At 30.8% G+C, this 23,986-nt stretch overlaps 2 protein-coding genes across 4 annotated transcripts; one reads left to right on the top strand and one right to left on the bottom strand.

Annotated features, from left to right (window-relative positions):
* Positions 1 to 5,665: 5,665 nt before the first annotated feature.
* On the top strand, positions 5,666 to 7,720 carry LOC110648475 (B-box zinc finger protein 20). Of its 2 annotated transcripts, none has more exons than XM_021802722.2 (3): positions 5,666 to 6,258; positions 6,431 to 6,862; positions 7,011 to 7,720. In XM_021802722.2, the coding sequence occupies exons 1-3, from the start codon at positions 5,983 to 5,985 to the stop codon at positions 7,050 to 7,052; spliced, it is 750 nt and encodes a 249-aa protein (XP_021658414.2). In that variant the 5' UTR covers positions 5,666 to 5,982; the 3' UTR covers positions 7,053 to 7,720. The 2 variants fall into 2 exon arrangements, with proteins under 2 accessions (XP_021658414.2, XP_021658412.2); XM_021802720.2 differs by having other exon boundaries at positions 5,668 to 6,258; positions 7,078 to 7,720.
* Positions 7,721 to 9,855: 2,135 nt separating this feature from the next.
* On the bottom strand, positions 9,856 to 23,221 carry LOC110648476 (kinesin-like protein KIN-7D, mitochondrial). Of its 2 annotated transcripts, none has more exons than XM_058147037.1 (25): positions 22,502 to 23,221; positions 22,298 to 22,395; positions 22,096 to 22,185; positions 21,904 to 21,956; positions 21,097 to 21,162; positions 20,515 to 20,568; positions 20,219 to 20,278; positions 19,776 to 19,854; positions 19,606 to 19,673; positions 18,751 to 18,807; positions 18,555 to 18,659; positions 17,994 to 18,098; positions 17,688 to 17,795; positions 17,457 to 17,588; positions 17,146 to 17,328; positions 16,459 to 16,674; positions 15,616 to 15,753; positions 14,910 to 15,032; positions 14,738 to 14,788; positions 14,198 to 14,245; positions 12,377 to 12,523; positions 11,388 to 12,122; positions 10,560 to 10,689; positions 10,262 to 10,377; positions 9,856 to 10,172 (listed from the first exon to the last, which is right to left on the bottom strand). In XM_058147037.1, the coding sequence occupies exons 1-24, from the start codon at positions 22,831 to 22,833 to the stop codon at positions 10,295 to 10,297; spliced, it is 3,261 nt and encodes a 1,086-aa protein (XP_058003020.1). In that variant the 5' UTR covers positions 22,834 to 23,221; the 3' UTR covers positions 9,856 to 10,172; positions 10,262 to 10,294. The 2 variants fall into 2 exon arrangements, with proteins under 2 accessions (XP_058003020.1, XP_058003022.1); XM_058147039.1 differs by having other exon boundaries at positions 14,913 to 15,032.
* Positions 23,222 to 23,986: the final 765 nt, after the last annotated feature.

The following is a 23,986-nucleotide window of genomic DNA, read 5'->3' as shown; positions in this document are numbered from 1 at the left end:
AAATTATAATGGTTTTCGAAAAATTAAATGAAAAATCATTAATTATTAATTAGCATTGGGGCACGTTATTGTTACCAAAAAGATGTGATAAAATTTCAACGCCTAAATTAAAGTCTAAAGCGATTTTGAGCAATTCTATGCATTGATTGCTGCAAACTGCCTTTTACTTTGCCTTAAATTTGTTTACAATAATGCTACTCCCAACATCTCACTTCAAAGCCTCCACATTGTTTTTTGTTGTATTTGTATTTTATATGATATTTAAAAAAATATCAAATAATTTATTTTTGTAAAAAAATATTAATAATTAATTAATTTATTTTTTATTTTACATAAAATATTACATAAATATTTATTTAAAAAAATAATTAATATTTATTAATTTAAAAAATTTAAATGGGACGGATAAAAATATATACAAATAGTATTTTTAAAAGTTTTGTATAATAATTAAAAAATAATTATATAAGCTTATTTTATAAAAAAATTAATAATTGACTAAAATGTTTTTATATTTAATTAAAATAAGAAAAGTGATAAATAATTAGAAATAATAATAAATAAGGATAAAATTGAAAAAAAATAAATTAATGCTTCTTTAATTTTTTTAAAAAATAAATAAAATGAGATAATTTTTTTCTTTTAAAATATTACTTGAAATGAGACGAGTGAATATTAGATTGGATAGATATTATTTTGATAAAAAAAAAATTGAATCAATATAATTTATTCTTTTAATTATTAGGCTAGATTTGGTTTTATAATTTTAACATTTTCAATTAATTTAATTTGATTAAATTTTTTATAGTAAAAGGAATTAAATTAATCAAATGAATCATATAAGTAGTATATTATAAAAATAAAAATTTATAACATAATTAAAATTAATGAATCCAATTGAATTAATTTAATATATTTCACTTTTAATTTAATTTAATTATTGACATAATTCAGTTAATTTAATTCAATGAATAATTTTAACGTGATTTGATTTGATTTTCTTGATAAAAAAAATTCAATTAATTTGATACTATTAAAATTTTAAATTAGATAGAACAAATCCTCTAATTGCTTACCTTTATTATAAGATCTCTTTAATAACATCAATTATTGGTGTAATTATTTGGGGGATTGCGGACAGATTACTTCCATTTGTGCATCTCAAGTTTATCGAATATCCCACGTGTCAATTAATCATTCAATTTCATATTTATGAACATATAATTTTTTTATAATTTATAAAAATATTAATAAAAATTATCTTTAATGATAGATATACGAATTTGTTGCAAATAATATGTTTCAGCAACAGTATATCTATCTTTAATTCATAATTTAAAATTTTCATAATGTTATAATTTTAATTCTGTTATTATCATTAATTTATCAAAAATTATTTAATCTATTACAATAAAATTAATAAATAAAACCTTAAATATTGAATATCATTTTTATTAATTTATTTTTTAATTATTTTAAATATTTATAAACTTATAACATTAAATTTTAATTAATAAAAAGTAATTGTATACGCTTAAAAAATTAATAAATTAAAATTAATTATTTGACAATTTTTTAAAATACAAAAAAAATATAATTATTGAATCTAAAGGCATTTTAATTTAAATAATCTTACATCTTTATCACTGAATTAATACATTAATTTAATTTCTTAAATTATATTATTAAAATAAAATAATAATGTTTAAAAAAAACTAATTAAATATATAAAACAAGCACTATTAAAGTAACGTGACTCAACCTTTCTTTAAATATGAAATGTCTTTTCAAATTGCTGTTGTGTCAAGTGAAATTGAATCATATGGCCATCCACCATTGTACACGTATATTATCTTACAATCCAAGTTTCAACCACCATCTCCTTCCTCATTTATTTTTTTAATTACGACTACAAATGTCATGCATACAACTCATTGAAAGGAAGCTAGGCTTCATGTAAATTAAATATTACACAATAAATTATTAACAATTTGGCAGGAGAAACGTGAAATTGAAGGATTTTAGTTGGTCTTCCAATTTGAAAATGGTGTAAATTGATGAATAAATTATTCTAATATTATTGCTATTATTATATAGAAGGGCAGCCATAGGATTGAAAATAATTATAAAGTTGTTGATTTTGCAATAAGAAACAGCGAAGCCCTTTTTGATGATGTTGGTTTGACCTCTAATTTGTTATTTTTCATGTCAAAGCTCAACCTTTTCTCATTAACGAGATTGAAAGTATTAATTTCGACTAGTTGCACCAATTGTCTTTTTTTTTTTAAGGTATACTTAACTCTAATGAAAATTTAAATTTCATAATTTTAAAAATAATTCTAATATTATTGAATTAAAACTTAAGCACAGCAATTTTCTTTGAAGCTTAGCTAAACTATTTACTCAATTTGATAATAAATTTTAAGAGTTGTTCTTAAAATTTAAGAGTCATAATAAAAATATCATTGAACTTAAAAATATAATATAAAATTATCTGAATTTTAAATTTTGTATAGTAAAATTATTATAACTCAAATTTTATATAATAAAATTCTTTTAACTCTCAATAGTCGATTTTTAAGTAACATATTAATGTAAATAATCTAAAGTGGTAATGATATAGATAATTGCTATCATTTTTCGGAGGTAAAAGTCTCTCTAATTAACTACTATATATATAATACTTCATCATAGTCCTTACAACTAGAATTTTTTTTATAGTTGATCTATAAAGAAAATCAAAATCAGTTTTACTACTATCACATAGAAGAGATAATTGTTCGTGTTAACATCACTTTGAATTGTATAAATCGGCTATTGAAAGTTACAGATAACTCTAATTCAAGATTAATTATTGAAATTTATCCTCTAATTTCAACTCTCTCATTTTCATTTATCCATATTTTAAATTTTAACATATATTTTGAATAACTTTTTATATTTTATATTTTTTTATATAATTAATTTTAATTAAAATTCAAATTCAAAACCTTCCGATCCTAAAAACGATTTCAATATTACCACTATTTATAAAACAAATGCATATTTGAAATTATATATTTAAATCAACGTTTTCCTTTAATTTGCTTTCTTTTCACACCATGATTATTAATTATCACTTTCATCCTCTGATTTAACATTTATTTTTTTTGCAAGTTTAAAGCAATTCCCATCGATCATGCGATTTGTTCTTAAATTTGTTTCCTAAACTTTCACAATATATAAGTTTTTTAAGAAAAAAAAAAAAAAGCAATTGGGTCCTTTGTTTTGTAATTTCAAGAGATTCCATTAGAATATTCCATGGCACAAGTAATGATGGTTCAAATTTTTTAATTTTTTAAATTCAATTTGACCTGAAATTGAAGCAATTAAGTCGATTTAATTTAAAATTTGATTTCAATCTAATTTATTATTGATTTTAAGTAATTTTAATTTAATTTTTTTATTTCAATTTAAATTAATTAATTTTAATTCGATTTCAATTCTAAATACACCTGTAGTCAAATATAGTTTAATGTTCATGATAAAATTTAAATTAGACTAAAATTTGGCTGATATTATTATTATTATAGCTGCCAATAAAAACAATACCAAACAGGAATTTAACATTAGTTAAATGAGATTAAAATTTTTGACAAAGATAAAATTAGGAGTTAAAATTCAATATAATTAATCTAATAAAAAAATGGTAATAAATAAAAAAGGAACTCTTATATAAATTTATGTCTTATCCCAGTTAGGTAGTGGATGAGTATAATTTAATCATTTAATTAATTTTCTTAATTATGCAGCACCTAATATATAAAAACAAGCTTTTCTGCTGGTGTGGGCATTATTGATAATGACATTATATGCCATTGGTACATTTACAAGCTTTTATTATTAAATGCTACTTTGGTACATTGCGTAACAGTATTATTATGTATGCAAATATCTTCAGAACAAAAATACCCAGAAAAACAAATAATGAGAAAATGAATTCTATTATCTTTTGATAATAATATATGCATTTGTGAATAGGGTTTAAAATGAATCAGAAAGTGAAAATTTAGATCAAATCAAGATACACGTGTTCTCTTATCGCTGCTTTATCTATTTATTTATTTATTATTATTATTATTTGATATCTATCATTTTTTTTTAAATTACCTCGTAGCTAGTTAATAATAATATGTATCTGATTTATTGTTTGGTTTTGTTCATTTCATTTAAGAAATTATTCGGTGCATTCAGTACACATACTTTTTTATTAATGTAAAAATGAAATTTAACATTAATTTTTTAAGAAATTTAATATTATGTAGGTGAAGAAATACTAAATTTATATATTTTTAGTGCACTGTAGAATTTCCCTTTGTTTAGATGCTACCATACTAACTAGGGCTAAGTTGTTTGTTTGGATTGTTACTTGTAATGTGGGTCTGGGTTGGGGATATATTTTGGTCTGCTTTGAATATATATAAACTGAGGTGTGAATTTTCCTTGAAAATGAGCGCCTCTAAATTTCAGAACATAATGAAAACTCTGGACGTTTGGTACGTGGTTAATTACTTGTAATTATTATTTTTATAATATTTATATTTGTTATATTTGGAGATAATTATTAAAACAAATTTATATTTTTTAATTTTTTTTAATCCTATCTTATATTTTAAAAATTATTAATTAAATTTTAAACTTTTTAACTTTTACCAAATTCATCCTAACCGTTAAGATAACTATTATTTCGTTTTACAGAGACTGCATGTAAGTGTTATATAAGAATACAACTTTAATAATATGCAATACTTTTCATATTAGCACGATGAAATAATATGCTCCTATAAAAAAATACATATTCTCAGTCTCTTCAAATATTTTAATTTCATATTTTTATTTCATCTGTCAATAGTAAATAATTTTTTAAATGCAACTTGTCAAATATATATTAATGCAAGGTACTTATATCGAATTAAATATATTTTTTTATTTTCATTCAAAGATATTACAAGATACTTATATTGAATTAAATATATTTTTTTTCATTTAAAGATATATCTTCCTCTTTTATGTTAATTACAACTAGGTTATACTCACGTGACATCTTAGGTAGCGTCTCTGTCAGTGAAATAATAATTTTCTTAACAGTGAGGTAGAATGGACAAGTATTAAAAAGTTTATAATTTAATTGATAATTTTTATAGCATTAGATAAAATTATAAATTTTTGAAAAGTACTGAATTTTTTTGGCGCTAATCTCTTATATTTAAATAAATTAGATTAATTTTTTTATTTCATTAATATTTATATTTTTGAGAGATTGAATATTATTAATTTTAAGAGATTAAATTAATAATTATACTTTTAAAAATTAAAATTTATAAGAATAACATTTAACCTTAATTTTTAATCTTCTACCAAAATCATTCTTTAAGGTTAATGGGAACAAATTGAGAATATAATTTGATTTCAACACAGTAAAAAAATCAAATAGTATGTCAACTATTAAGGTTAATGGAAACAGCTCCGGTCTCTCATGAACTACTGCTGGATGGCTTTTCTTGGTCCCCTACACAGTCTCTCTCTCTGTCTTTGTGTGTGTGTGTGTGTGTGTAAGGTTTTAAGTACTAATTAAATAATTTGAAAGGAGAAGCTCAGATCATAAATAGGAAGGTAAAAGCTAATTTGCAAGCCATAACTTAAACTCCAGTGACCACCGACTGAGGATATAATGACTGTGAAAAGCTATGGCTTTTACGGTATATATATGTATAAACAAATTAAAACCCAAGTTGCTCTTCATTCTTTAGTGATCAAGAAAGAGAAAATCCATTAGCAAACCCATCCAGAGAGTCCAGAGCTTTCTCTTGAAAGTTATCAGATACAATCAAGATCCCCTACGGCTTAGCTGTTTATTTTTTAGACCCTATTGCCCATACGCCCATAACGCCTTTGTCAGTTTTCTTTATATATATATATAGAGATAGATTCGTAGATTCGTCTATGTATAGAGAGATAGCCATGTTCTCTTTAACATCAGGCAAGAATAACAGTACTACTTCTGCTGCAAAAGAGATTATTAGAGAGAAGAGAATGAAGATCAAATGTGATGTTTGTGGCATGGCTGAGGCCTCTGTGTTTTGTTCTGCAGATGAAGCTGCTCTTTGTGATGGTTGTGATCGCCATGTCCACCATGCAAATAAGCTTGCAAGCAAACACATGCGCCACTCTCTTCTTCATCCTTCCTCTAAACAATCCCCTCTTTGTGATGTCTGTCAGGTACATAATTATTTTCTTTTTCATATATATGTTCAAGAACAGTAGTGGTACAAAATCTTGGATCTTGGAACTGAAGGGAAAAAAGAATTCTGATGATTTATAGTGATAATTTTAGCAGGAATTGGCGGAATTATTATCTTTGTTTTCTCTTTTTTGGTTAAATTTCCTTCAGGAGAGACGAGCCTTCCTCTTCTGCCAAGAAGATAGAGCTATTCTTTGCAGAGAATGTGATCTTCCAATCCACAAAGCCAATGAACATACCAAGAAACACAACAGATTTCTTCTCACAGGCGTCAAGCTCTCTACTTCTTCTTCTTTATACCCAAGATCACCTTCTTCCAACAGCTGCAACACAAGTATGAACACTAACAATAGGAAAAGCCCCCAGCAGACATGCCTACATAATCCCTGTAGCTTTTCCAATGAAATCTTCAGTTGTCCTTCGGTTGAAATACAATCACCGTCAATAGCAAATGATAGTCACCACAGCGATAACATTTCAATTTCAACGAGTAGCATTTCTGAGTACTTAGAGACACTTCCGGGCTGGCGAGTCGACGATTTCCTTGATCCTTCAATTGCTCCTGATGATGGTTTCTGTAAGGTTTGGATCACTGCACTCTATCTTTGGAAGAGAGAGGCGTATTTCTATACCCATTATTCTAATAGTATTAGGCTACACAATCAGAGGAAACCTCTTCTATTTCTGGTCTCTCATCCAACTTTGTTTCTTTGTTTTCTTGCTTTTTTAGGGTGTTAGCGTTGAGACTCATGAACACTACCCCTTCTGCTGACTTTATCCCTGCGAATTTGATGCAGAGTTTTTCCAATTTTTCGCCATTGGTGGAGGATCAAGATCTTGAAAGCCATATTAGTTCTTTTTCCCAGGAAGATTTAGCCTTCTGGGTACCTCAAGTCTCAACCCAATTACCTCAACAAGATCCTGCATACCATTCCCAGATTAAAGGAGGTTTGCTTAATGGATCGAAGGAGTCCAAAGAAGTAAACAATCGGAAAGATAACAGGAAATGGATAATTGAGGATGCTTTTACAGTTCCTGAGATGAGCCATAAAGCATTCAAGAAATCCAGGCATTTCCCATAGAAGAACACGCAAAATTTGTGCTTCAAGAGTTCTTCTGTTGATCTGACTTCTGAGTCAGTTGATGGCAACCATTTTTTACTCTGAGAGAAGGAAGTGAAAGTGAAGTTTGTTTCATGGGTTGCCTAGACCTGGATATTCGTGTTGAACACATATTTTTTTACTGTATATTTTATATCTTAAATTTATATTAAATCAAATTAAAAAAAAAAATCCTTATTTCATACCACCTTGTAATTTCTTGGTCAACTGAAAACAGTGCACTAAGCAAGATATTTGCTGGATTGGAAAAAGACCTCCACATTAATTAAATGTGACTATTACAACTTATTGTTTAATTGAACTTCTCTTTTTTGCAATATATATATATATATAAAAGGATTTATTTTTTAATTTTTATTAGAATACTTAATTAGATTATAATTATAAAAGAAAAATCCACAATTCTATATATCTCTAGTAAAAATTTCATCTATCTCATCTATTTCAAGCTCAGTGGCCTTCAACTATATAATTAAGGACTCTCATTTTCTGATCCATCCCACCCTTTATATTTATAAATATTAGTGGACAAGATGACTCAATCAAAGGTATTCTATTCTTCATGTCCCTTGGTCTGTTTGAAAAGTCTAAAAATAAAGAATTTAATTTAATTAAATTTTTGTAATTAATTTTCATATTTAAAATTTTTTAAATTGTTAGAATTTTATTTTTTAATTAAAAAATAAATCACTTTAAAAAAATAAATTTATACTAAAAATGGCATCATTTATAAGAATTTAATTTATTTAATGAAGTTTTCTATTAAATATCTAAATCTCTTACACTTAAATTATATTTATTTATTTATAAATAAAGACAAAATATGAAAATAAATACATTTATTTCATTTATTAATTATTTTAAATAATAAAATTCAAATGAATTCTATCATTTGAATTTTTTTATAAATTTATTTAAATTAAATTCTTTTAATAAAATAAAATAGACCTATGTTGAAACAATCAATGTAGAATCCCAATTCATGGATTTCTACTTCTCCAAAGCAATTAAAACTAATATTATCATAAAAAAAAAATTGCCCATCCAACTCTAATTCAGTATCTCAAAATTTTCAAGCTCATTATCATCTAAAAAAATAATAAAAAAGGTATTTTCATTAAAATGTCTATAAAAAAATATTAGAAAGCGCAATATTCATTTTTAAAAAGTTTTATGCGTATATCAGAGACTGACATCCAAATTCTAATAAATAATTATTTGCAATAAATAGTCATAAAATTAAGAAAGCCATTCATATGAAATGGTCAAAAATTATATCATAGCATGTTAATAATGTCAACATAAATAAATCAATTATATATAATATTAAAAAAGCTATTCATTGACAGTTTTCAAAGCTTCAACCAAAAGAAATTTATTAATTAATGAGTTTCTTGAGGTTATTGGAGAAACATATATGGAGAAGAGAAGAGAAGACAAGAGTGGTTCTGACTTTTGTATTTCTTTTCTATTCTCACATAAATTTGGGATTGAGAATTGATAAAGGGAAACTAATAAATTAAGAATCAATAATTTTTTTAGATATTAAAATTTTTTTTTCTTAAGTCTCACATATTCTAATCAACAAAATATGTTAAATTAGAGCTAAAATAAAAAGTTTTAAAATCCAATTGGCCCAAGTTTTAAAATCAATGGACTAAATTGAATTTTCACGCAAAAATTAAGAAACCAATTTTTTAGTTTTATCCTCAAATTTTCACATTGATTTTATTTTTAGTAATTAACTTAATTAGATGATTTAATTAACAAAATTAATTTCAATATTTTTTTCTACATTATTGATATTAGTCAAATTTTTTTTTAATTTTAGCTAATTTTCTCAAATTGATAAAAATTTCATTTTTTAAATCAAATAAAATATTATTTTAATTAATTTCTCTCTTTTTATATATATTACTTACAATTACTTTATGTTTAAATTATTGAATGTTTTTTAATTTTAAAACTTAAATTCAAGATAAATAGTGAAATAGATGTAAACTAAATGTTTAGATAGAGAGAAATTTTATAAATTAAGATAATAATATCTTATATATATTTTAATTATTAAATATTTTTTTATAAATTTAAAACTTATTAAAAAATAAAACTAGTGAGAAAAAGATTTAAATTATTTAATCAAATTATTTTAATTGAATATATTGCAACAATAGAAAATAATATGAAAAGTAACATTAATTTGGCTAAAATTAAAAATATTTATATAAGTTTATATTTTTTATCATTTAATGTGAAACCTGTCAGTTCGAGAGGATGATACCCTGTCACATCATCTTATAATGTGAAACCTGCTCAGCACCTAAAATTACTAAAGACAATTTCCAAAACAAATTGCCATTTCAATCGCTGTCCTTCGTTGACAATTAATTGTTATATTCAAGATTCTTGACAAGAGCCAAGTGAAAAAAAAAAAAGGCTAAGCAGAGAGACAGAGAACCAAGGAACTGACATGTGCTCTGATTCAAGGGGTCAAAAATGCTTTTACGGAAGCATACATTGTTTCTATACATACATTGAAACAAATCACAGCCTTCTGCTGGATGTTTGAAAACAATTCAACGTCCCAAATATGTACTTTAGAATGTGCTCATTTTTTCGCTAACCTTTAATCACCATCTTATTTTACAGCCTCGAAAGGAGAGGAAACAATATATTGACTTACCTTTCAGACAATTACATACATTTAACTAATGAAAGAATTGCACCCGCTATTGCATTGAATTTTGCCAACAGGAGAACATTGACAAGCCCTGAAATAAGAGCAAGGGAAAAATAAAAACAGAGAGGCATGTGTTAGTTTATCAGTTTATAATCACAAACAGAAAGATATGCAAATGACCTCTTTGATGGGCATAAACTGCAGTGTCGTTCATTAAGTGAACGCGAGAAGCCTATCTGCAATCTTTGTGCGACAAATTGGACACTCAGAACAAGCTAGCGAACAAGATTTGCACACTGCAAAAAATAACGCAATGATAGTTACAATTGGAGAGATAAATGACAAGAAAAAAAAATCCACACAATCAACCACAAATAATTTGAGCAAGACTTAGTTATCACTGATAGTTACACTTGTACAATAGAGACAATAGACATGCACAGCTACAATTCAAATGCAAGAAACTTCAATGACTTACAACAAAAATGTCGGCAGGGGAGAAGAATTGCAGCTGTTGCTGATTCAAAACATACTTTACACATATGTGAATTGGCATCTCCATTGCCTAGGCATTTGAGCTCCTTGTCCTTCATCTCTTGCATTCGCGCCTGAAACCAGAAAATTAAGGATATAAATTGTAGCCACCCATTCAAGCAATTCATCCACTAGTAATGAGATCAAGGTGCAAATGGATGATCAATTAAACTCTCATCTAATGCAAGCCACAAATCTACTTTGAGTTCAAATATTCAGAAGTACTGAAGAAAAAACAGAGCCATATCATCCAAATCATAACAAGAAAACTCAAAAGGCTTCATAACCCTACAATTGCATTAAGATTTGTCGTCTGATAAAAAGTTTCTAAAGGGCAAGCAAAATAAGTAAACTAAAGAACACAAAACTTGATCATATTTTGATCAACTAATTAATTGAACTTGTTGCTCAGCCCAGAGACGGGCCTAACATACCATTGCATCAAAAGAATTTTGCAAGCTAACATGACAATGCAGCCTAAACAATAATGTCACCAGAAAGAAAGTGCAAGTCAAACTGTTTCTAAATTAAAGGCCAGGACAGCAGCAAAACTATAATGGCGTGTATTACTAAGAAACGATTAATACCATTAGATGGAAACCACAAGTTCACATTTTAAGGGGTTTCCCCTTAAATCAGTAGCAAACAACATGACTTAAACAGATTCTGTTTCTCCAACAGCTTCTGAGGAGAAATTTTTAAATAAAATGAATGATATTAAGGCAGCAAATAAAGCAGAACAAAGATAAACGTCCAAATAATTCAGCAATACCTTCAACCGAACAACCAGGGGCTCCTCGGGACTTTCATCAGGCAGTCTTGATGCATCTGAAACTTGTCTCTCCTTTTGGACAGTATTTTGATCAACCTCATTAATTTTTGGTTCGCTTGGATCGATTCCATCACTATGCCTCTCATCAGTACTCACCTCAGGGATATATCCCCCTTCTTTCTTTAACTTAGCAACAAGCACCCACATGTTTGCTAAATCATTTTCCAGAGCAGCCTCCCTTTTCTTTGCCTCCTCAGCCTTTTTCCTGTACTCCTCTTCGATGAACTCTTTTTCAGCTAATGCAGTTTCAAGAGATGCCTCCCGTTGTTTCCTTGCTAGCAACTCCATTTTCAAATCTTCTGAATCAAGGTTCCAAGAGTCCAATTCATCAGAGTGCATTCCCGAAATTTCATTTGCTCTGCCAGAGAATCTTCCCCTCCTTCCTGGTCTCATGCCATCACTATACTTGCGGTTAACACCATTAATGTTTTGTGTGCCAATACCTCTAGAATGCACAGATTCTCGAGCAGCCAACAATTCTTTTTCCAACTTTGCATTCTGTAATGAGAGCTTGGTAACCTCACCAGCCAAGTTCTTCAGCTCAACTGCAGCAGCAGAAGCCAGTTCCTTTGCATAAGAAGCTTCTTCAGCCAGTTTCTGATTTTGCACCCGTAACCCACTGTTCTCTTCTGAAAGCTGAACCTGTTCTATCTTTAGCTTTTCATTCTCGATTTCCTGCTCATATACCCAAAAAAATCTATGCAAGTCATTTAAGTTCTTTGTGAAATAACAATAGAACAGCTGTCCACTAGGAACATTTCTTTGCTTATATTTTCGACATATAGTCATACTAATATGGTCTCCATAGTTGAAATTAGCATCTACACATTTAAGGTTACCTGAAAGTTATAAAAAAAAATATTGACCATGCCCAAAAACAATATGAAGCCCAGTCAAAAGCTTGTAAACATCACCATAGCAGTAATCACCTGTGACTGAACTTTCTTTTTCAATTCATCAACATATTCCTCAGACACAGCATGTTCAGAAGCAAGTGATGTTTTATCACCAGAGAATGAAGCCAACTGCTTCTCCAGGATCTTTACTTTTTCTTGCAATTCCTTGTTCTGAGAACACTGCCAATAAGGAAGCATATGAGAAAATAATAACTCATACCATTAGCAAACCAATGAAACCAAGAGCAAAATAATACAAATGGCATCCAAGTTTAAAGAAGAGGCTCTCATCAAAGAAGGTATTAAGCTTCAACCAAACTGTAGAATACAGTGTCGTTAAAGGTACTCCACAGGCTCAAGGCTTGCTTACAAGGCTCCAATACTAACGCCACTAGAGAAGAATGGCAAGCGACGTTAACAGGTGCTTGCCTTGTGCTTGTTCCAAGAACAAGGCTGTTATGAATGCCTTCGTTGGAAAGAGCTACAATAGACGTGGGGCTTGTGAACATCCAACCTGATCTACAGGCAGCAATTTTATTATTTCTAGAATTTTATTGCTTTTCCAATTAATTGTATTTCCTGCTTAATTATAGTCCCTACTAGTTTAGGACTTCTAATTTCAGTAGGATTCCAATAAGTTGCTTGTAACTCTTTTACATATGGAGATGGTTTGATGCAATAAAAATTCAAGCAGATTATTCCAAATTTCAAGAGGTTTGAGACTCTCTCTTTCAAACAAGTCTTGAGGTAACTGAGCTCTTGTTTCGGTCTCCATAGGTTCGGCAAGGAGAGGCAGGAACAGAAACAAAGGGAAAGCTGTGGAAGAGGATTTTCTAGTCCATGGGCCTATGATGATATCCTTGACTAGGGAACATAGCAAAGGCTTTAGAAAGGCATGCCTTCTTTATTTCTACCTCCAACGAGTACTTCCATTAGCAAAGGACAATACCACTAGGCTCAAAATTTGTCAATCTACTAGAATCCAATGTTGATGCACTAGGAAGTCGTCGGAATTTGAGTTCCAATGATAAAAAGTTGTCAAAATCTCATCAAACTACCACACCTAGGATCACAAATCCACCATATTTACATTTTCAACACTTACACTTCTTTATCTCTCTTTGCATGCCTTATTTCAATCTTCTCACATTATCTCTCTCATCTTTAATGCCTGTTGAACTCTTCATATTCCAATTTATCTAAAATTGCCCCCTCATTTTTTTAAACACCATTAACATTGCTATGTGAGTCTTTATTTTAGAATTTCTCAATTGCCTATTTTTTTTCAAAAAAGACACTAACATTCTATTTTGGCCATCTGTTTATTATTTGTCCTCTGTTTCTAGTAAAAGAACCACTAACATGTTATTTTGGGCCAATGTTTTTAGATTATCTAAAATTGTTTTTTTTCTCATTTTTTCTAATAACACCAACAATTTTATTTGGGTTTGTTTGTGAATATAAAAAATCTGGTGTTTGTTTTTGAATGCCCAAAATTTAGATTTATTCTAGTAAATTCTTATAGTTTTCTCTTAAAAAGAGGGTAAAAAAAGATATTAATAGTGAAATCTATATTTATTTTATGCATTTTTTATGCTTATTAATGCTTCATAGATAGAGAATTTTGATAAATTTCGTTAAATGGGGCTTATATCTATGATTATTTAATTTTTATTTTTATTTTTATTTTTATTAAAATTTTTTGAGTCTCACACTATTTAGTATTTAGGCACACGGTTGTGCTGAGGCCTAAGAACATCTATGCACCATAAATAACTATAGTAGGATACAAATAGAGGAAGAAGGAGGAAGAAGGAGGAAGAAGTCAATAGATATAGAGAATTGTGTTTTGACCTTAGTCTGCAGCTGTTCCTGAAGGACACGGTTGTCTGCTGTCTTTATCTGCATCAATTGGCAAAATCATTTAATTTAAACAACGAACAAAAGTAAAAAGTGTTTTAACTAAAAAAGCACATGAGATCAGTGAAAACAAAGTACCATAAAACATAGCTTCCATTATAAGATTTGGGGCAAAGATTTAAGGGAATGGTTACATGGGGTGGCCAAGAGTTCATATTAAAACCATACAAATACAAAAATCAAGTAAATCTTAATCCCAAACTAGTTAGAGTCGGCTATATGGATCCCTTTTCACCCAAAAATTAAGGAGCTAGATTTACCTCCAAAGCACAACATTAGTACCTGAAAAAGCATGTTTGTTAAGGAAACCATATTACTCTTTTCCTGGTAAATGCATAAATGCTAGCTTCCATTCTAAATAAGCTTGATGGTACAACAATTTTAGTGTAAACAAGTCGTAATGGACCGACTTAATTAAAACTATTCAACTCAATATGCATTACACAATTTAATATCGTGGTGCTAAGTACTCACCTCCAGCTCAAAAGACTTTTCATTGCATTGTGTCATCAATCTCATGACTGTCTGTTGTAACAGAAACACAATTAAAGGAATTCAGCAACAAAATTTTGAATAAGCAGGTAATTAAATAAAAAATAAAAGAACACTAGAGAAAAATGAAAATGAGCAAGAGAGAAAGTACTATTACCTGCTGCATATCAACTGATGATGCATTCGCAGTTGAAGCCTCACCACTCTCAATGATGTGTTGCTCTAAAATTCTCATTTGTCTCCGCTTCTCCTGGATCTCATGCTCCAAGTTCTGGATCTGACATTAAGAATGTATGCATTCTCATGGATACAAAAATGTATACTGCTGAAAAATTTTAGATTCTGGATGCTGAAATATACAGCATTGCAGGAGGCCAAAAATTTTTTTACATTAAGTTGCAAACAGAGAACCAGTTATCTAAGAAATAGAAAAATCATACTATATTGAGTTCATTTTTCTGACTGAGTATGACATGAAAAAGTGGAAGCAAAATGAACCACATAAAGCCTACAGTCAATTAAATTCAACCACATTATTTAAAATTAAATAACATTAGAATAACCATATAAAATGAAGCTAATAAAATTTATGAACAGTTTATGGCCAGAAATCAAGCTGAGCAAAAATTAGCAGATAACACAAATGTTGTAGGGTAATTCAATGGTCCCCGTTAGCATTTATAAAGCCCTTATCTATTAGGATAATGGCTCAATGCAAGAGGGTGGATAACACCACCTGACCGAAAATCCATCCATATTTATCAGGTTATTGCCAACCCTTTCAAAGAAACACACATTTATCACTTCAAGAGCAACACAATCAAACAATAGAGTTGATACAAAAGAGAAGAAGGGCATACCTGAATTTTTGAGCTATCAGGATCATTCACAGACTGCTCAACCAAACGCTTAAGGGTACTTGTGCTGAATGCAATCTCTCCGGAAAGCATCTTTACCTGCTCGACTAGCAGGTCCATCTGATCTTGTGTCATTGCACCCTAAAACACAATATAAGAGTCGCTTTCAAAAGTTCATTGGTAACCAATGAAAAATATGAGAACATTTGGATTGCTCATATCATGATAAATCAAATAAAAAAACATAGTCCTGAAAGACACAGCATCCATGATGTGTATGCTCAAGATTTTAGTAGCAAAAGGACTTGCTCCAATTTAATAATTGAAAGTGAAGGAATTAAACAAGGAACCAATTTTCCCAAATCTAAAATCCAAAGTAATCTCGGAGAGAGAATTGATATTTTTTATCAAAGGAGAACTGTCCAAAAAATACCTCAAGTAGCATTCAAACTATATTAATTAGAGAGAAATGAGGAGAAAATAGAACAAGAGGCATGGAAACTGAAGATGACATGAGAACTAAAAATAAAAAGGAAAGAAAACCCCAACCATCCAGCAAACGTTTCTCTTCATAAGAAGTATGGAGTCAAGTACATAGACCACAAAAGATTGAAAGAAGAAAAAATTGAATGTGAATGCAACTTAAACCAACATAAGACCAAGTTAACCTTCATTAATGGGAGCCAAACATTACTATAGACAGTTTTAACATCCAACTTGTTACTAGCAGTTCCTCTTTTCTAGACTTGAGACAAAATATAATCCCATTGACGATGGTAACTGCACCAGAATATTCCTTAAAATTAAATACTTAAAATAAGAAATAAGAGAACTAAAAAAACATACTGCAAGTAGTTTTGAAGCACTTATAATTTCACCCGCTTGAGTTGATTCGGTAATTGTACTGCTAACAGGTGAGAGTTCTTCATTCCACCTGCTGGAAGATCTCCTGTGTTTAAATTCATGAGAGGCATCTGATGGAACCACAGAAGCAGAAGACAAAGAGTCTTTCTGATTCTCATTTTCTAGATGTAAAGCATCCTCCCTCAAAACATCCAATTTCTGACCCAGGGAAAAAAATGAATGAGAAACATCATTTACCCATTTTCAAACTAAATAAAGATCTAATATTTATCAATCAAGATGGAAATTCTTTTGATTGAAGGCGAAATTTTTGAGAAAGAAGCAGTAATACCAAGTAATAAAAGAAATTTAGAGAAAGTTGCAGGAGGGCATGGCAAAAACTTTCCTCACACATGCATCATCCAGATTCACTAAGCAACCAAGAGTTTACAACACACCAAGTAAACCATGAGAACAACCAAAAAAAAAAAAAACTCTTACAAATTTATTAACAGGGCAGGCAGGCAGCCCATAGAACCAAAGATATATCACCAGAACAAACCCTAGCACAAGTGATTTGAAAAGACAAGGACTTGACTCAAATAAATCTCCAGATCTCTTCCTATGCTTAGATTTGCAAAAGTTCACAATTTGTGCTTCTGTTTCATAAGAAATAGAACAATAACTTACGTCATCATCTCCAACAGAGTGACTCCGCTGATGACCAGGAACGTCACTTATTAATCCAGGAATCGTATTCTTTGTAGAAACAAGTATGAGCTTGGTTAGCCTCTGGATTCGACTCATCAGAGCAGCCTTGGCTTCTTCTTCTTCCTCCAATCTTGACTGCATCTTCACTTGACCTTCTTCCAACTATCCAAAGAACAATGAGGACTATTTGTAAAGAAAAAATGGAACCACATAAAGAAATTAGAAAAAGAAAAACAAGGTCCGTAATATTCAAAGGTGAGGACGGGAGAAAAAAAAAAAAAACCCAAAACCTTTTGCCTTAAGGTCAGAATCTCCTCATGATTGACACCAACAATCATCCCTTTCTTTAATTGATCAAGTTCCATCTTGAGGCCTGAGATTTCTCTTTGATATTTCTTTATTAAAGATTTTTCATCAATAATCTGGAAGCAATTTCCGGAAACAGTATTAGCATTAGCTTAAGAGTTAACTATAATACATTGCCATCAACAAATGACTCACCTTCCAAGATTATACCATACCTTATTACGAGAGGCATGGATTTCAACTCTCTTAGCCCTACTAGCAAACTTCAACGTGTTATGTGTTTCCTCCATACTGCTAGATGCAGGAGTGACTGTACAAATAAGCTGTGTAGCAATTTATTAGAAAAAAAAAAATCCATGTATTAGGTGGTATTTATTTTTAGTCAGCATGAATGATGGGCACCTCGTTGCAAACCTTTTACCACATAGTAAGAAACAAAAATATAAAATGAAAAATAGATCTTGTGAAGAAAATAGAATTCATTTTGGTATAACACAATAATTGTTGTATCTTGAACTCACTGAAACATGTCCATGCCCACTCAATGAAGACTGCAGAAGACGTGTAAGTTTTGAATCTCGATAAGGAACATGTGATGCCTTTCCTTCACTCAGCTTTCCAATTACCTTCATGAAGGAATCAACAAGTCAATGCAAAATACAAATTTCAAACTGATATTGATAAATGCACATACATGCATTTCGATGCTAAGAAGTTCAAATTCTCTACATGAAGAAAAGGAATAATTGCAACTCAGTTTTTAGCACTCCCATGCAATACCACTTATTACCAATTTAGAAATGCTAGAGATACAAAGATTTTGTTGAATCTCAGTGATAATCCCAGTATCCTCAATTCTGCAGAAAAAAACTCAAATTACCTATATACTTTTCATCAATTACAGGTTTTTATCTGAAGACTTTGCTCTGTTCAATATTTTTTGGAAAACATTCAACAGTATGCGGTTAAGACTTTTCATCAATTACAGGTTTTTATCCAACAGTATGTGGTTAAGATGGAAGCAAATGCCATAAAAGAAAAGACATGGAAATATGATCACATATGCATGCTCAGTCACGTACAGTTCCAAGAGTTAGAAGGCTTTTGTTTATGTAAGACCCCTCCTTTCTCCTTAGTCCAGTTGTTTCGGTTTTTGAACTCTCAGATCCAGCAAGATCAATCAAATTCTAACAAAAGAAAGAAATAAGGAAATAATATGAGCAATGGAGCTAAGAAGAATATTTTATTTTCAAACAGAATCAATTGAATGAAACATACAAGTTGAGAGAAGATCACTCCATCATACTCATCGCCATGGGCACTACTTTCAATCATCTGTAAAAGCATAAGCATATTTGTGAAGGATATTTAAGAAATAAAGCAAAATAAGCAACAGAAGATGCAACATCCATGCTGTCTAGAGTAGAAGGCATATTATATTTACAAAGAATAATAAAAAAGAAAGAAAAGAGAGAGAGAGAGAGAGAGAGAGAGAGAGAGAGAGAGAGAGAGAGAGAGAGAGATTTATAATTCAGGTGAAATGAATAGGATTTAGTTCAGTTTTAAGTTCAACAGTTTTCCCACCCCATCCTTTCTACCCAAAAAAATATTGTAGAAGAGGGAGAGTCCAAGTAACATAGAAAATGGATAGGCAAAGAGCCGCTTTGATCACTACAAAAATTGAGACAGTGAAGCAATTATAGGAAACTATCACTCAGCATATCACTGAAGTTAGTGCAAGCACCGGAAATATAAGTCATTACAATAGACAAAGGCCAAGAACAACTATGAGTTAAAATGTAACAAGGCTAGTTTGTGGTTTGAATCTTAGGAAATTGGCCTTCATAACATAAATTTCATAATCTTTAACAAGCAATATAACACTAGTTATATCTTCCAAAAGAAAAACAGGTGAAGAAAAAAAATTATGCAGACACTAAAGTTGAAAACATAATATGTTCTAGATCATCACTCTAATCCACATAGCAAGTTGTGGATCATCTGTAAGCAAGATACTAATTAGATGCAAAAAAGGCACTGTTTAACATTTCAAACAATGCTCTAAATTATTTGCTAAAAAAATGTACATGCAGCATGTTAATTATAAGTGCTAAATACACATGTACAATTTACCAGTGTGAATATGGTGTGACTTCTGCTACTCAAAAGATTAAAGTTATTTGAACCAACATGACGATGCTCTGCCAATATCAAATATCAATTAGAAGCTTAGTAGAAAGAAAGTCCCACCAATCAATCATACGCCAACAGGAAAGGAAAAGATAGGTTTCCGTAGTAACTACCTTCACCAGCAGCAATGAAAGAAAGTGCATGCCCTGGAGACAAAACCACTTCTTCCTTTATACCTTCAACATAAGTGCCCTGGAAAATACAATGCAGTCATTGACAGGACAAACAAACATGAGACTTAGATATATAGCAATTTTTTAAGGTTAAAGTTCACATTTAAGAAAATTATCCATTTTCCGCACCAAATATGCATCCTTCTGTGTGTATGTAGAGAGAGAGAGCATGTGAAAGCATTCATTAATCACTATCCATAGCAATGCATCATTTGTAAATAATGAGTACTATCTTTTTATGACAACCACTTTGTGTGTGTGTGTGTCTCAGCAAGAGGGACAAGAAATTACTAAACACAATCTTATGCAAAGAGGAAAAAGAGGGCATAAGAAAGCTACATAGCAAATATCAAAAGAACATTCAATAAAATTAAGAAAAACACCTGTGCATCTTCTCTAACACGCAAATTTTGACTGGTAGGATCAAGCAAGTCATTGATCACCTGATATCAAAACATGCATGAAACCATAAATCAGATGGTCATCATTAAGATGACAATAGGTCAAATTGTCGGAGACTCAAACACCATGGAAGTTGCAGAATATTGAATTATATATAAAATTTCTCGATAAAAATAAATTATTATGCCAAGCATCACCATTGATGATGCTGCACAGGAAAATAAAATTGATAAATCATAGAACAATTGCAATTGATAATTTGTAAAATGCCACTGACCTCATTGTAAATTTCAATATAAGACACACGTAGTAAGAACTCTCTTCCTGGAGTCTGAAGCAAAAATGCATAATGTCAATCATACTTGGTCAACAAGTGGGATATTGAAAAGATGAAACTATGAATCAACTAGTCTTCATCATGGAAAACCATGTTGATTCATGTGAGAAAAAATTGAGACAATTCCGCAAATGCGCACACACACAGTGGAAGCAGATCACAGTGTAATGAGCTCATAAATTGCAAATGAAAATGAATTTTCAAACATTTCTTAATATTACAGACAAAGAATAGCATTATTGGTCATTAGTGCTATATGCCATAGAGGTATGTGCAATATAGTGTTGTACTTTCAACACAACACTAGAAAATCGAGTACATAATGCAGAGAAACCATAGAAATAAATCAAGAAACTATATAACATATCTAGTTGACATAAAAAAAGAGAAAAAGTTTGACACTTATACACTTGAAAGGAGACAAGGAAAAAAAAGGCACAAAATGGCAAGATGCGAATGACCATGTTGTTTTATGGTCCCAAATAACAGAACAAGGATATTAGAAATTGAAACAACACTTACATCTTGGATAATGCCGAAAACATCCTTTATGGCTAATGGTATAATACCAGGAGAATTTTGATCTCCCTGCACATGTTTTAAGATGTCACAAACAAGAGAGATGAAATTAGCACTTCTAATGAATTATTATATTTGGGAAATAAAACAAGAAAAAGTAACTAGGATAATATACATGACTTATTCGTGTGTCAAATTGTAAACAATACATGTTATGGCAGGAGTGAACTGCCATGTCACCAAAATTGTGTGTTATGCGGTTATTAACCATGCCAAGATCCAATACATATTGGAGCTTCATAACATTAATGCTAAAGATAAAGGGTAAACTGGGGGAAGACATCAAAGCAACACTTAAGGTAATTGGAATTCATGCAAAAAGTGAAGTTTAAAATGTTCAAAAGCCCAGTTTCTTCCCTAAGGCTCAGCAACAAAACTCAACTTACTCTAACATCAAACATGTTCTATAATTCAAGCTAATCCTGAAAGATTTACTTCACTAGCTGTTCGGTTTCTGTTATAATGGAATTGCTGATTATAAGAAGAATACAATGTGATAGATTGCTAAAAGAGTCAACACCCTCATTAACAAAACAAAATTAGCATCAAAACATGTATGCAAACATCTGAAGGACCATCAGTTTTACTGTGCTCACGACTGTAGCTTAATCGTTCACTAGTAAGCTGCATCATTTTCAAAGCTTCAGACCTAAAATTCTAATTCGTTTTCAACAATAGCTGAATGCGTAAAGTAAAATCCATGCCTAGAATACGCTCGAAGAAAAATTTGTAGCTAGAGACTAAACTTACATGCATAGTGTGCGTCTTTCCACTACTAGTGACACCATAAGCAAAAACAGTTCCTGCATTGTCAACATATGAGCTCAGAATTTAGAAAGTGAAAATTCAATTAAATCGACAACTCAATCACAATATTCGCTACAATTACTCCAATTAATCAATGCTGATTCATTTTAGTGAATCAGAATTTCTGCACCATACCATTGACACCTTCCATTGCAGCCTTGACCACTGGCTTGGCAGCAACATCATATACCTCTTGAGAAAAGGTATGCGGTCCAAATACTCTATCTGCCAATATGAATTCGTTAGCATTTTTCACTTTCCATCAAACTGTACTTTATCAATTAACCAACAACAGCCTCGAATTTATTCAGTTTATCAGTAGATAAAAAATAATCACCAAATGCATAAGCCGTTGCTGGATTATACTCATTTCTAACTATCTTATCTCCATCCGCATACCAAGAGATCTCATCCCCTCTCTGGAACTCTCTCTCGCTGTAACCAAACGAATTCCAATCACATTACCTCAGAACACAAACCAAACGATTTAGGAGTTTATCGCAACAGATCTGGTCCACTACTCTCAGATCTAACAACTTACCTCAACGGTCTAAACCGAATCGTCACCGATATACTATCCCCATTCCTCGGCACATCAACTGGCTCGGCAATCAGTTCCTCAGACCCGAACGCGACAGGAGAGCGACCACCGTAACCGTGTGGACCGCAATACAATGAATCAGAGCGCGAACGACTGGGCGTCATGGATCGTCCTCCGCCACCGGAATTGAAAAAAGAAGTAGAAGACGAACAGGAACGAGGCATTAACCTGTTGCCGATGTAAGAAGAAGAGGAAGAAGTGGAAGAGTAAGGACTGGAAGGTTTCCGATAAGAGAACGGAGAGCTGCTTCTAGCTCGGGAGTATGAGGCCATTACAGTGGAGTAAAGTCGAGTTGACTCGGTGAGTCAATGAGCGACTCACTCGGCTGAGGAGCGTAAAGACAACCAGAAGCAGAGAAAGGAGAAGGAAGGAAGAAGACGACGATGAAGAGAAGAATGAGTCAGTGAAGTCACATGGCCTCTGTGACAAAAGCGAATAACATTGCCTTTTTTTTATTTCCTTAGATGCTTTAAGCTACTGAAGAAGAGAGAGATTGTTTCTTCTTCTTTAAGACAACGTGATGCTGAGAATTACAGAGATAGAAGAGAAGAGATTTGATTTCTAATAGACCAGAGCGACAGAGCTGTGAGAACGATAGGTTTTTTTTTTTAATTTTTTGTTTTTGGGAAGGTGGTTAAGAAAATGAGAATAATGGCTTGGGAGGTGACGTGGAAGGTGAGGGTGCGAGAGTTTAAAGCAAGTATAATAGAGCCGCGAAGCAGGAAGATTTTGAAATTAAGGCAATAAAAATGAGCGGGAATAACAGTGGGCGAGAATTAGGACAAATGGAAAATGATTTATTAATCAATTAATTTAATTATATTTATTCTAATTCGTTGCTTAGGGATAGGATAGGCCAACAGGTTTTATTTATTCACCAGAACACCCTTTTCTTAGGAAATTATTTGAATTTGAAGGCTTCTCATCGCAAAAATAAGCAATTAAGCATGAAGTAGAATATACCCTCTGTTGCTGTGTGGACAGTACCACAGTGGGGTTGAGGCGAGGGAGCGGAGCGTCGCGGCAGAAAAGTAGTCTTGGCTGCATTCGATGAGGTGATGACACGTGTGAAAAATAACTGTCGGTTCAACCTTCAAGGAGCGGACTTTCTATATCTATATATATATATATATATATATATATATATATATATATATATATAATATTTGTATTTAGATTGGCTCGAAAGTCGGATTGAGGCAAGTTGAATTCGAAATGAGATCAAATTCAGTGAGTGTTGTGGATCCATTCAATTCGGGTTAGAGGTTTCGAGCCAATTAGCAATATAGGAATATATATATATATAAAAGATTTTAAAGATAATTCTTAAATATATTAAATAAAAAATTAAATATTTTATTAGATAAGTTAATCTTTAATTATATTAAATAAAAAAAGTAAAAACTATATAAAAGGAGATTTAAT

Source organism: Hevea brasiliensis, chromosome 1 (assembly GCF_030052815.1).
Source record: "Hevea brasiliensis isolate MT/VB/25A 57/8 chromosome 1, ASM3005281v1, whole genome shotgun sequence".
NCBI classification, from domain to species: domain Eukaryota; kingdom Viridiplantae; phylum Streptophyta; class Magnoliopsida; order Malpighiales; family Euphorbiaceae; genus Hevea; species Hevea brasiliensis.
This window is presented reverse-complemented; position numbering and strand designations above follow the sequence as displayed.